The sequence below is a fragment of the Rhyacophila brunnea genome, unplaced genomic scaffold (assembly GCF_057557595.1).
Source record: "Rhyacophila brunnea isolate RB1 unplaced genomic scaffold, BYU_Rbru_1.0 scaffold_14, whole genome shotgun sequence".
Classification (NCBI taxonomy): domain Eukaryota; kingdom Metazoa; phylum Arthropoda; class Insecta; order Trichoptera; family Rhyacophilidae; genus Rhyacophila; species Rhyacophila brunnea.
Genome location: NW_028232796.1, coordinates 27,882,502 through 27,897,581, shown reverse-complemented (window position 1 = coordinate 27,897,581; position 15,080 = coordinate 27,882,502). Strand labels below are relative to the sequence as shown.

Sequence of the window (15,080 nt, the reverse complement as noted above, 5' to 3'; positions counted from 1 at the left end):
TGAGTTGACGTTGGGAAAACAATACTGTGGGAACGTCGAGGTATTGTTTACCCATATAAAGATATTTAATCGATAAGTCATTTAATTCGATTGAAAAAAACTTGTGGTTTGTATTGTTTGCACCTTGGATAACGAACAGGTGTTTGAAGTGTAAAGAAGCTCATCCGGATGTCTAGATATAAATGGTCTCAAACGGTATGCATATAACAAAAATGGCACTGATTTAAAATTAAAAGTCGATACATAGTTTTATACATAATCTTGAACAGCGTCAAAAATATAATATAAATATACCTATAAGTATTCGAATCTTTCTCTCGAAGATCTTTGAATAAAACTTAGGCTGATTAGACTGACTTACCTACATATAGAGTTGGATATTTCCGGAGAAAATCTCAATCACGAGATTCGGGATTTCCAGAAAAAAAATCTCGAGAATTCTCGAAAAATCGGGAAGTTTCAAAAAAACTTGTAAAAGTCCTAAAATCCGTGTAAAAACAGACAAATTCCAAAAAAATATGATTTTTTTTATTTATGTAAGAAGACATACAAAATAGAAGTAGGAATACAAAAATAATTTAAAACATTACTTATTAAAATAGAATTTCAAAAAACACAGACTGTCAATCGCTGCGTCTGACAATCGCGTACGCTTTTCAGACACAAAATTCCCCGATGTTGCAAACATTGCGCTCATTTTGATTCGACGTTGGCTTAATTGTGTTAAATGCCCCGATCAGTCCTTGAATTTTGTGTTTTCTGTCCACTTTTTCCATATAGAAAATCGTTTTTCAATTAATATTTGATAATATAGAAATCCGGAATCCCAAGAAAAGATTTTGGAGATCCGGGATTTCCCGAAATGTTAAAAATTTCCATTCTCCCCTCGGAAAATTCCCGAAACCCAACTTTACCTACATATCTATAGCAATCCGAGCCAAGCCAAGCCAAGCTTTTATATAAACGTTGCTGCGACCTGTCATATATTATATAAATGGCGTGTTTAAGAAAACATGTAATTGTAGCTATTTTGGCGTACAATATGCTTCAAAATCGGTTGCATATGGGGGTGCTACTAGTGCTGGAGCAACGTTACGTAATTGTAGAAGATTTTAAACAGTTATAATTCTGTGACTTATTAAGGTATAGTAACAAACCATATACTGATCGAAAGACAATGGTTATACGCTATTTAACAAAATACCATAATTTAAATTAAATTTACCGTTTGTGGAGAGGAGCAGAGCAGGATAGGCAGATGCTCCCGTTTGCTAATTTCGGCTGGTCGTAACGCACGCTCCATGCATTTGATCTCTTCTTCTTTTTCTTCGGCCATGTATGCCCCAGTTGGAGCATATGGACACCGCACGACGCCCCCTAGATCCCCTGCCGCTACCCAGTATTCATTACAGATCATGCCAGCATCTCGTAGCTCCATCGTATACACTGTAGATAGTATTTAGCGGACTTCCAGGATGCCGGAATCCAATTGGCTTGAAGTTCTCTTCAAGCGTCCGCAGCACGTGGCCGAGCCAGGTCCAACGTCGCCTCATCACTCTAAGCGTGATGAGAAGCTGCTTGGTTCGCTCTCTTGTTAATCCTAAAGTCATACCACCCGCACACTAAGTATCCATCGCAAATATATTCTCAAAGCTCAGTATATGGTTGTTCTGAGCCATCGTAAGGTGCCATGATTCGCTACCATAAAACAGCACCATCAGAATACAAGCGACGAATCTCTACACAAGAAATATATTATATATATACTAAACAGGTGTCCAGATAAGGTTCCAGCAACTAACTTTGATATATGAACTGCAAATATCGTCCGTCATACGTCAAACGGATGGAACAAACCCTAAGAAATTCGAAAATGTGCAACTTACCGCAGCTGAACATGCTAGACTTTAGAGAAAACGACGTACAACTTACTATACTACGTAACTTATCAACTTACGGTAACTTCCCTGACAACCTGCTGCCGATATTTTTTGTGAAACAAAAATATATTTATTATTAACAATATACAGTTACATTTTTTGAAACTTAATAATAATAATTGTGTTGGTCATCTAGTACAATAATGTTCGCCCTCCCACTCAATATAGGCCTATCGATATCTATTTTACATCATCTCGATATCGGATATAATATTGTATCTCTCACTTTCCCACGGGACAGATATCAAGATAATCTATGTATGTACTGTAGCATTGTAACAATAGACTATACTATGTTGTAATTAATTTATCAACTGAATTTATAACGCTTCATATATCGTTAAAGAGCTTATATTCTGTTCTACACTGTAGTTATTAGACTTATAATATAATATGTATTATTAGTTTTTTTTCATTGGCTCTACAATCCTATGTAGGTATACGTGTTTCTTGACAGTTTTTTTTTACGAGGAATGGCTATTAGCCTCTCCTATCGAATCAACCACTATATCTATAGGTAGGTATGTGTTCTGGGTCCAAATACAATATTGAAAAAGCTACTTACATGCCTATTTTTCAGATGCAGGTTTCGAATCTAGATTCGGTTACAATATTGAAGCTCTATATTTTTTATAAAAAACGATGTTTCATCAATCAAGATATATTATAAATTATTGCAAAATACTTTATACTTATAGAATCTAATAAACTAAATTTTAATGATAAACATAACTATAAAATAATATGTAGTAATACAATTGGATCCTTTAATGAACGTACATTTTATGTTTTTTTTAATTGTTGGTTTATCTTTGACTGTTTTTTATAGACGTATTTATTAATTAAAACACGTTTAAGTGTAAATTATCAATAAAATGTCTCAAATTACAAACTTCGTTTTTTTTCGCTAAAGTGCCTCTGGTAAGCTCGATTCGACTGAGTATTAAAATTTCATGTAAGAGATAACCTTTATATTTTTTAGCGTATTTCAGCAATCAGCGGATTGCGTAATCTTGGATCTCGCGAAATAATTATTTTATCAAACATTTATGATCACGCAAGCTATGTACGCAGGTAGGTAGCCAAAATCTTATCGTGGAATTTGAAGGAAAATATTTTAGATTTTTTTTATTTTACTAAATTCAATCAATCTGTAATAGGCGGCTTGGCCGCGTGTGGTCCGAACCACTTACATCAAATTAAAGGACTACCTTTTTGATGAAAGGTTTGTTATTTATGGTTTAATTAAAATATATACTTACTACTCACCCAGAAGCTGAGAACAATGATTGGCATGTAAATTAACTATTGAGGGAGGATAATACTACAATTTCCTTTTGCAATCGCATATAGTATCTTCATACATTGAATATAACGAAACTGTATCGATTACTGCATAATTTTTGTTAAAAAAATCAGTAAAAATAGTATTCAGTAGATGTTATTTGTTATTAGAATTCTGCATAGGTATATGTTACGAATATAATAGTCTATTGACTCTATTGCATTTTATATTACTTAATTAAATCGTGAACAAGAAACTTAGGTTGACCATAGTCTAACTAACATCTCACCTTCACCTTACAAATATTATAATATGTCACACGACATCAGTGGCGAACTAGGCGATTATTTAAAGCATATGTACATTATAAGTAAAATAGCGTATTATGTAAAATATACCAACAAAAGTCAGTACTTTTATGTGTAAACAGTTATTATCGCAATAATTGAATTCACACACTATTGGTGCCGGTAAATCCCTGTAGGTGTACAGGGCTATACTCGTTAAAGCCTCTCTCTTAACTCATTTTAGAAATAACCACGATATATTTTTGTAATACTTTTTTTTCTTTTTGTTTCAGAGTTATTATACTACTGATGAGGAACGGTAAGAGTTTGTATTTAATAAACTAAACTTAGGTACAACATAAAAAAAAACATATATTTACACACGCGATTTTCGTGGATATTTAACTTCTCGTTGACAATCTTATTTTAATGATCCGCTTGATAGTCATTGAAAAAATAGTCATTGTCATCAGCCATGGACAATCCACTGCTTGATGTATTCTTCCCTGTTCCCGAGTCGTTTATTGTTACTAACTAATCTGATGTATATATATTTCAGATGGCAAGTAGAAGACCTTATACGAAAAATACCTCGCCTAGGAATTGTGATAGATTTGACTTTTTCCACAAAGTATTATGACCCAGAAGTAAGTATAAATAATTTCCATCAAAACTTTAGTTTGCTACAATCTAGGGGATGTTTTTAATCTACTATTTATATGTATGTGTTGGGTGCCGGATGAAATCCTGAATGCCGAAATCCCGAATGGCCGAAATCCCGAAAAATAAAAAAATACAAACAGTAATAATTCTCAAAAACTACCAACTCGAAAGGAAAAAATACTAGGTACTTACTATTTATAAAAGAAAATGCAATAATTTTTATTTTTCAGCATTCGGGATTTCGGCCTTAGGGATTCCGGCCTTTGGGATTTCGACCCAAACCCGTATGTGTATTCAATTCCAACGCTAGAATCATTGGTGTCATAAGGGATTATTTCAGATAAAACTCACATTAAAACTTTCTAGTAATAAGGGGCCATCCGTAAATGACGCCATGTCACATTTCGTTACAAAATAATTTACCCCTATTTAAATTCCTCATTAAAAAGTCGTTGAAACGATCGATTTCAGTAGGTATAGGTAATAATAGGTGGGTTTCGGGAATTTCCCGACGGGAATTCTCGAGAAATTTTCGAGATTTCCCATCCCGAATCTCGAGAATTGAAATTTTTTAACATTTCGGTAAATCCTGGATCTCTTTCATTTCCGGAGAATCTTTTCTCGGGATTCGGGATTTCTTCATTATCAAATATTAATAGAAAAAAAAAACGATTTTCTATATGTGGACAGAAAACACAAAACGTTCAAAGACTGATCGGGGCATTTAACACAATGAAGCCAACGTCGACTCAAAATGAGCGCAATTTTTGCAACATCAGGGAATTTTGTGTCTCAAAAGCGTACGCGATTGTCAGACGCAGCGATTGACAGTCTGTGTTTTTTGAAAGTCTATTTTAATGAGTAATGTTTTGAATACTGAATGATTTTGTTATTTTTGTTTTCCTACATCTATTTTGTTTGTCTTCTTACATAAATAATAAAAAAACATTTCTTTCGAATTTGTCTGTTTTTACACTGATTTTAGGATTTTTACAGGTTTTTTTTTTCAATTTCCCGATATCTCGAGAATTCTCGAGAATTCTTTTCTGGAAATCCCGAATCTCGAGATTGAGATTTTCTCGGGAAATACCCAACTCTATAGGTTAATGTTCTCACGAAATATTTTATTCTTGGGATAATTTGATTAAAGAATAGGTAAGTATATGTTTTGATTTTAGACCCCACATTTTCTATAAACTATCCCCATCGTTACAAATCATCGCATTGTATGAGAATCCCTCTCCCTACTATGTGACGTCATCTATGAACGAACCCCTAATTGCTAATACGTAAACATAGTCACGTCGCATATTTACCACGTGGTAGAATCATCAACCTGATATAAAAAATATAGTCAATCATTTGTACATCTCAGAAACATATACTTATAGTTATTAGAAAATAATATTAATTATACAGACCGAATTTAGGCACCTGTCTGCCAACTTTTTCGGGTGGGCAGCCTCCTTAAAAAATGTCATATAAATAACTGCGAATAACGGTCGGTACAATGTTTATCTTTTTAATTTTATCAATTTTAATATTTTCTTATTCAGTTACCGACGCTGAAGTCAACATATCATTTGAAAAATATTTATTTATTCATAACTTTGCTTCATATCTACCTACACGAAATTGTATATTTTTATTTAATTTTTTTTGATACTTTCTCAGCTGGAAGATGTCATTAACTGTAATTAATTACATTTCCTTATAAAGAAGCTAGATATGTCGTTTGACCTTTCAATCGGTATGGCTAAGATTACATACTATTATTATGTACTAATAACTAACTGTTTGTATGCTAATGATTAAAAATATTTTTTTCTAAACTCACTTACATAGATAACCAATAAGTAGATATCATATTCTGAAAGTTTCCAATCGCAAACAAAATGTTGACATAAATAAATTGAAGACTAAAGATAAATTAACTATTTTTTTATTCGACGAATAATTCACAAGATTTAAGAATGTAACATTCTAATTATTGAATATACATCATTTTGAAAACACTTCTAAGAAAATATATTATAACCAATAAAAAAAATCTTATTTGAAAAAACCTTGGAGTGATCCTTGACGTCGGTTAGTAATCAAAGTAATGTCTACAAAAACCGATCGAAAATTGTAACTCAATTTGGAAAGCGCTTCAGAGAATTGTTAAGAGCCATTAATTAAAATTTGTCACAATTAAGTATGATGCCTATAGCATAGTAGTCTATGTGCATGAGTGCGAAACCCGAGAGACGCAGGTTCGATCCTGCTGGGTGTCGTATTTTTTTGCAAAAAGATTTTTTCTTTTGGTTATAATATATTTTCTCAGAAGTGTATTCAAAATTATGTATGTTCACTAAATATACAATTGGGATTGTGTAAGTTGTAATTGAAGTCGACAGTGTTTATAAAAATATTCTCTCTGGCCTTTCTATTGTCACTTAAATTTGTTTATTTAATACTTACATTGGTAACCAATATATAGGCATTATGTTCTTCTAAACGTTTCCTATCACACTTCTTCTTCTTCTTCGATGGCACTACAGCTCAAGTCGAGCCCTGGCCTCCTCCGCACGTCTTTTCCAGTTCTTGATTTTTAGCAGCTGGTTGGCATCTTTTGTAATGTTATCACCCCATCGTGTGCGTGGCTTTCCCACTGTCCTTTTCCCCCTGGGTTTCCTTCGAGGATCTTCTTCGGTATCCGTGACTCAGTCATGCGCTGGACATGGCCTGCCCAGTTTAGCCTCTGGAGTTTTGTGAAGGTGGAGAGTTTTGAATCTTGGTATAAGCGGTATAGTTCCGTGTTGTACCTAATTCTCCACTCCCCACCATCATTCATGGGTCCGTATATCCGCCTCAGGATCTTTCTCTCAAAGCAGTCCACCATTTCAGCTGCTTTCATATTTAGCGTCCATGACTCGCACCCGTATGCCACGACTGTGCGTATGACGGTTTTATAGAGCCGGGTCTTAGTTTTTCTGTTGACATTTCTGGATTTGAATATGGGCAGCAATGAGAAGTACGATTTATTTGCAGCGGTTATTCGGGCTTTTATTTTTTCCAGTTCCTCGTTATCTTTTGTAATATTGGAACCCAGGTATGTTAACCGGTTTCCAAAACTGGAACTTTGGCCCAGCCTACTCTAGTTTTGCCGGCTTTGTACCATGACTTTAGTTTTGTTTCCTATCACACACCAAATTGAAATTGTATTTGTTATTGAAGCTGAAAGTGAAAATTGTTTATTCGTGTAACTGTTTACAATTGATATATTTTATTCTCTCTAGTCTTTTTGTTGTCATTTAATTAAATTTTTATTCATTAGGATGTGCAGTCGAGAGGAATCGTTCACAAGAAAGTGCTTTGCAAAGGGCACGAAGTTCCGAATGCTGCTGTCACGTCGACGTAAGTGCGATTCGCTATTTTACTCGTTTATTATTGTTAATGAATATTTTTGAGCGTTTTTGTCAGTAGTTTGAAAAATACGCATCTGGCATATGGCGTTAAGACTCGCAAACAGCTATAAATCTTTCACATAAAAAAACCAAGATTTTTTCACCTAATTTGCTTTAAAATCGACTTATATAATAATAGGCATTGGCGAAGGGTGGAGGTAGGCTGTTAAGATCAGACATACATATTGCATAATAAAAACTCTCTCAGTCATACTTTTATATGTTTTCATTGAACTAAAACTACAAATTGCAGATAGTGTTGGTTAGTTTTTTTTAAATTATAATTAATTAAACCATGCCATAAAAGAAAATAGTCAAAAAATATTCGTTTACAATATCTAAAATTATATCATTAAATCATACATAATTTAAGATATTTTATAGATAGAAGAATATTTTTTATATATTATTATGGTTTGGCTTAGGCAGGGGGTAACATAAATTTTAAAACACTAACCAACACCATCTGCATTATGTACTTACTTTTAATTCAATTAAAACAATTAATTACATATTATGACTGATAAAGTGTCCACTATTTTTGTCAGATCTCCACAGTCTACCTCCACTATGACAGTTGGTTTAGGCAGGGTTTAATTGCATTTTAAATACTTACCGGCGTCATCTACAATTTGTATTATTAGGTCGATGAAAACAAATAAGAACAAACAAAGATTAGTTTGTACTGTTTCGCCACTGACCTATTATTAATAGGTACCACAATATATAACATAATGTAACACAATATTTTTACTTCAAAATTTCAAACTATGTTCTCATTATATCTTGCATTAATATGTCAACTACCGTCGACAACTCTGAATATCTTGCCTACCTCATTCTTATTCTGTCTGCAAGTTGGCTTGGTGTTTTTAGCTAAATCAATTGAACGATATCCAGTATCTACTGCAGTAATTGATCTTTAGAGACTTTATAATATTTATATTTTGATCAGAAATTTACAGCACTGAGTTTTGTAGGTACGTTTAATATAACAATAAACAACAGCACGAAATTATGCATGTACGTATTACTTATAAAAGGAATTGATTTCCTACGGTATACGATTATCATAAGAATTATCATTAATAGCCATCTGGAAGAAGATTACCGAAGAGTATGTTTGAGTTTCTCTTCAGCCTGCGGCGCCACCGTAACTTGGGAGATAATATTGTTATTGAATTGAAATTTAACCCAGATTCAGTTTCCACCGGCGCGACGCGTTATCTTTCCATCCAAAGTTTGTTTCAATTATCCGATTGTTGACTTGGAACGTTTATCCAAGAATTATTGTATCGACCAGGCGTGGGAGACGTCGAGAAATAAATCGATATAAATTTACAAAACGTTCCGTCCGTAGCGCCCGAATTTTCAATTAATCAATGGTCGACACATTGTCCAAATGCTTTCTATTTTTGACAGATGTTAATGAATCTGCAATGCGAAATGACTTGCAGCGGATTGTCATAGTAAACGTTTCATTGTCACTTCCACATATTTAATTTGTATTTCATTTAAGATTCATCTATACATAGATTTACTGTATCCATGTCTATTGAATCTTCTACTAACATACGCAAATATAAAGTTTTTTTGTATGTATTTTGGTACGATTTGTCTTCGAGCTACACCACAGTCAGCGCACACATACACGCAGTGTTCAGGGACACCCGTGTAAATATAAATGAACGCGACGCGCCCATTCAGTTATGTGTAAATGCAGCCGCTCGACACACCGGTGGTTTGACACAGTTGTCCCGTGTGAAACGGCTCTAACGATCCTAATAAGTATAACCGTTAGCCACGCGCATTCGATAACCACTAGTGAATGCGACACCTCGCAATAACTCGTATATGAATACCCATAGTTAAACCTGCAGGCCATCTGTTTATCGCTAGACTTTAAGTGTGGAGTGTCTGACTATGGGGAATGTATGTGAAACATAAGGAACTGTATTTGAACGAGTTAGTACATTCAACCGCAAGCAGCCGCAGGTAACCGCGTTTTTGTGCGCCGGATCTCAGCTCGCGCGTCGGACGTTTCCGATTTCGACCGTAATTCTTCCCGTTGATCAATATTATCAATTGCCCCGCTGACATCGGCACGTGTAAACGTTGTAAGTACCTTTATCTTCCGGCCGTTGCGATACCTGTTATTTTCTCTGGTCTGTTTACTTTTCACTTACGAAATTATATGTTTGTGATTGTTCTGACACATTTTTCTGTCTGTACGAGCTGGTCTCACGTGGCCGCGAGGCGACGTCTAATACCTACCACACATTGTATGGACGTGTGTTCGATTGGATATAGATAAAAAAAATGATCAGAGTACTGTGTACTTATTTCTTTTTTGAAAGAAAAATATGGCTCTCGGCGCACATACCTACTTCATTTTGTGTAACTAGATAATAATTGGTTATTTATACATATACATAAATAATTACAAGATAAAAATAACTTTTTATGTACCACGTTTTTAATTTTTCTGTTGAATCATATAAACTTGACAATTATATGTATTAATAAATACTTTTTTTTTGTAATTGATAGAAATAGGTACTGAATAAATATTGTAGACTACTGAAATGTCATTTTGACATTTCATATTGATGTCCATAGTAACGCACGTAGGTATATATTAATAATTTAGATGCTAGGACCCCAGACCCCTAGCAACCAATAATAGTATTATACTTTTTACGGATTTCTTCCGAAATAACTTTTCATACAAAACAGAATTAACTGAAAATGAATTCAATTCTATTTAAAGATAGGTAAACGTATTAAAAGAATGCATTGGCATCGTGTTATGATATATTCTAAAAGTTTCATCAAATGTCTAGCTAGTCGGGAAATTAGTTAAAAATCGATTGCAAGATTTGTACTGGATAAACAACCACCGGACAAACAAGAATACGAGCTAAGAAAAACATGGTAAAATGGGTTCGAATCAATGGTAATAAGTATAATATTATATTATATCAGTGGCGATGACTTCATACTAAAAGCTTTTTAAAGTCTACCTTCTTAAGAAAAATATTTTTTAATTGCATATTGACATATTTATATGATCACTCGATTATTTCATATTCTATAAAAATAATTTAATTTGCCAGCGAGAGATTTCGTATATGTAGGAATGTAGGTATTACAGAGATTACAAAACAATCTGCAATGGTTTAAAAAAAATATACAACAGCTTGGCGTGAATAAATGTTGGATGCAATAAACAAATAGTAATCAAATAATCAGCAAATATCTCATTGGAAAGCCAAAGATCCATAAAGAGGGGCAAGGAATCGGCTTTCTCATGCAACTGAATGAAGCAGGCCAACAATAGCCGACAACTTAATGAGAAATAGCGACCCGATAAAAAAAATGCAGGGCATCACGAAGGATTTACTTTGGTCATTAACGTCAACGTAATCATATGATATAATGTTAATGTGGAAATCTTGCCGCAAATTGATTACCAGCCTGCCTCACCATACTTTTCCCCCATACTTGCCTGCTTCACCATACTTTTATACAACCTGCCGCCCCTAGGGTCCATAGTTATGAATATGATACAGCATGCGAAGTGCAGGGCGCACGGGGCGTAAGATAACACGAATTGCAGTCTGAGAATTTCTCTTGCAAAAATGCAGTAAGTAAATTATAAACGTCGTTTGATTTATTTAACCCCAAAACGTATTCTACGTTGAAACATACATTACCGCTGCATTCATTTGTATTTACACATATATACGATTTGATTAAATTGTGTTTATATTATGAAACCGAGATTTAATATAATATTTGTAGTTATCCTAAATGAGTTGTTCGAATAATTGTACCTAATATTTGTAAAATATACTGTATTTCTTGATACATTATCTGGGTAATGTATTCAGTATAATATAATAACGTTGTACAACATCCCCTTAATCGCGCCGTGGCCCGGAGACTGTCAAACAATATACCAAAAATAATATCCTTGTATAATAAATTCTGAACATCATGAGTTTAGTATCGATAAGCGACCGGGCCGACGTAACTCCTAAACTTGATTGTTATTAAATAGTGGCGGAGGTGGACCACCTGTACAGCGAGCCAGTTGTCTGACGCGAAGCCCTTAACACTTGAGGAGTACCTAACTATCTGTCAGGAGGTATCTCGAGAAGATATGAAGTCTTGGAACGCGTGTTTCTGTGCTTAGTCCGTTTATGTTGTTCGTCCATACTGAGCAAGCATTATTGCACAATACTCGAAAATCTTTAGCTCGGCTAAATCAGCTGTCGCGCTGATCACTCTTGTCAGGATAATTCGATGGCCCAGTATGGAACGGTAACAGATCAAAAATTCGACATTTCGCGATATTGGTATCAAAATATTCGTAAATAAAATAATTACAAGATAAAAAGAACTTATAGGTATACAAATTTTCTGTTGAATCATATAAACTTAACAATCCTATGTATTAATTATTTAGGACAAATAAGGCAATTGTCAACAAATCAACTTTCAAACAAAACAGTTTGTACAGATCCATTTCGAATTGTTTCCATTTAAAACTGACGATTGACCATACGTTTCGATTTAGAATAGATAAATTCTGACATGTAACCCTTTAAAACTTGTCAAATCTTGTGTATTGTAAAATATTCAAAATATTAAAACACGATTATCTCAAAACTACGTTTTTTGAGTTGCTACTGTTCAATACTGGGCCATCGAATTGACAATTGCGGAAAATTGCATTAGATGATAGATTCACGAACTTCATAAAAGAAACTATTACCATAGAGTCCATAGCTTGTTGCCTCCTCCATGCTGTTGAACCTCAATACCAATAATCACTGTCCGTCACCTAAGCCCGGTCGCTCATACAAAATCGTATCAAGTGGGATATGATCACAAATCAAACCCGCCGGCAATGTTGCATCTGTCTTTCGCGCACACAAGCGGGACTATGCCGGGACGTGACGTCACGTTTTTAATTACTAAATTAATAAAAAATCAACATCCGCACTTGCGCTAATGCAGCATTTTGATATTCTACCCTCCCCTTGACGAGTTAAATTTGTTACATATGACAAGTATGTAGATGTTTTTTTTTCTACAAAAAAATGTTACATCGGCGCAACGTGCGGCAGTAGATTAACTTACATGTGTTTTGTGAATGACAACAAAATGACATCGACAAATTAAATATAATATTGCAATCGAGACGAGATTGTATTTATATGCGACCAGACTAATTAAGAGCCTAGTTTTAAAGTACATAACATCATTTTTCCTTGTTTTAACTGGAGCCAAGCCGTTCAAATTCGTGTAGGTATCCAGTTTATTAGTATTGACATTTAAGTTGATTTTACAGTTTTCCAAACATTCTGATGTTTTGGGTGTATTGATATTTCACGGAGGGTTCCATCCACTAGGTGAAGTTTCTCTTAGCCGAATGTTTTTACGAGGAACGTTTACTTAAAATTTAAAAGCCCATTGATTTTGGATCTCAACACACATTAAAAAATAAATGATGGTGATCCTCGTTTTTTATTAAATTTTTAGACAATATTTTGTGAGGTGGCATCATTCAAAAAATATTTCGTTTCATATGGGCTTAACATTATCAGTCCATTGTTGTTAAAAAAATAATAATATGCGTTGTTGATAGACTAATTTGCATACATCGTTAACCAAACCTCACTTTTAATTACTATTAAAGACCCTCGGCCGTCGACATCATCTTTGCGAGTTTAAAAAAATGGATTAACATTTTTTGCATCGCTTTCGTTTTGCATGTGGGTCATATTATGTGTTTAAATAGATATTATGTAAATAAAATTTATATATGGGAAAATCTATATCATAGAGCAGAGATCCGCAACATCATTGCCATGAAGGGCATGGCCGCAATCTGATGTATGCGGGTTCGAGTCCCCCTCGTCATTTATATTTTTTTTTATGTATAGTTAATAGAACGGAGTAAATTAATGTTGTGTATATTGGCCGATTTAATATTATGGAGATGTGTGCATGCACATGGGTCATAATACTTAATCGATAACTACCTTACCATTAGTGGGGTTTCTTGTTGTCAATTCCCATGGCACTTTTGATTCAATTACGTCTTTCAGTAAACTCAGTCAAAGCTCACTTGAGAGCGTGGCAATCTCAGTCTTGGGCATCTACTCCTGAGACATTACCAGGTGTAAAAAAAACTGCTGATGCTTCACATCCAAATGACCTCTTGATACGTTCGATTACGATCGATTGTGACGCGGGGCGGGTTGGTTTGGAGTCGTATATGTTTGTGTTATCTAAATATCACTAGTTTTTCCAGCTTGTCATGTCTGGTCAGAGTCTGGCGAAAGTAAACCAAGGAGAGTCTGTCTCGAATCTGGTGTTCACTGATTATGTTTACCCGCCTTTAGCACCAAATTTAAAAGCGTCTGCTCTCTTCACCTTTCATGCTTTTACCCCTTCTTTGATTTAAGACGGAGGCACGGTCTAAAACGATCGTGACCACGCGACGCGCAGATTGTGCAAACGTCGCGTGCAGAACAAAACATAATTTGTCATAAAAATTCAACATGCGTCCATTTAATGTTATGTTTATTGTTCTATTAGTAATAATAATAATCATATATTCATTTACATGTTTTCTTTTTCAAGTAAATGGGTAACGTTTTTTAGTCATCTTTACACGATTTAACAATTAATTCCCCCGACGCCATCATAAAACAAATTGACGTGATCACAGCTCAACTTTCGCTCTCGAATTGGCAGCGAGTCCGAAATTTCGTCGCACACCTATAGTTGAAAATTATTTGCCGTTTCACTGAAGTATGTTCTTAAACAAATATTAGTGTAAATATTAATAATTAACTATCAATAGGAGGGCGGCAAACTGGGAAGGGTTCTGGGTAAATATGTGGCTATTAGTAATTATTAACAGTTCTATGACAATAATACGTTGAGTAGATTGTGAGCATTTATAAATTAATATACTTAGTGGTTATATTTTTATCATAAATAGCAAACCAAATAAATTTAACGGATTGTAAAAATAATTTAATCAATTATTATAATGTTAAACCGACAATAAAAAGAGGCTAACAACGCCATAAGTCAAGCGATTACATTATTCTTTATTGCGCCAATTTTGTACGGGGCCCGGCGAAGAGTTCGGAGATTTTTCAAAGTTTTTTTTATTCGTTTGTTGGCACTAATTCGGGAAATTGGATGGTTTTATTAGCGCGCGTGGGACAGTACACATGTAACGTGGGCAACTCGGAAAATTTAATACTCAATTAGTTTTATGGGTTTCTTAGAAAATACAAGGAAACAATGTTGAAAAAGCATACTTCACATATTTGAACGTAATAAAAAATAAACACATGTTCTGAAATGTATTGACAAATTTATTGCGCAATCACAAAGTTAGTTACTTACATAAACAATTTATTGATCG

General features: G+C 34.3%; 1 protein-coding gene across 1 annotated transcript in view; it reads left to right on the top strand.

The window, feature by feature from the left end:
• LOC147075815 (RNA/RNP complex-1-interacting phosphatase homolog) overlaps nucleotides 1-15,080 on the top strand; it is a 130,288-nt gene that overhangs the window by 72,277 nt on the left and 42,931 nt on the right. Inside the window, exons 3-5 of the mRNA XM_085942132.1 lie at nucleotides 3,806-3,831; nucleotides 4,072-4,159; nucleotides 7,495-7,574. Coding sequence (XP_085798258.1) covers nucleotides 3,806-3,831; nucleotides 4,072-4,159; nucleotides 7,495-7,574 — 194 coding nt within the window. The remainder of the gene's footprint in view (nucleotides 1-3,805; nucleotides 3,832-4,071; nucleotides 4,160-7,494; nucleotides 7,575-15,080) is intronic.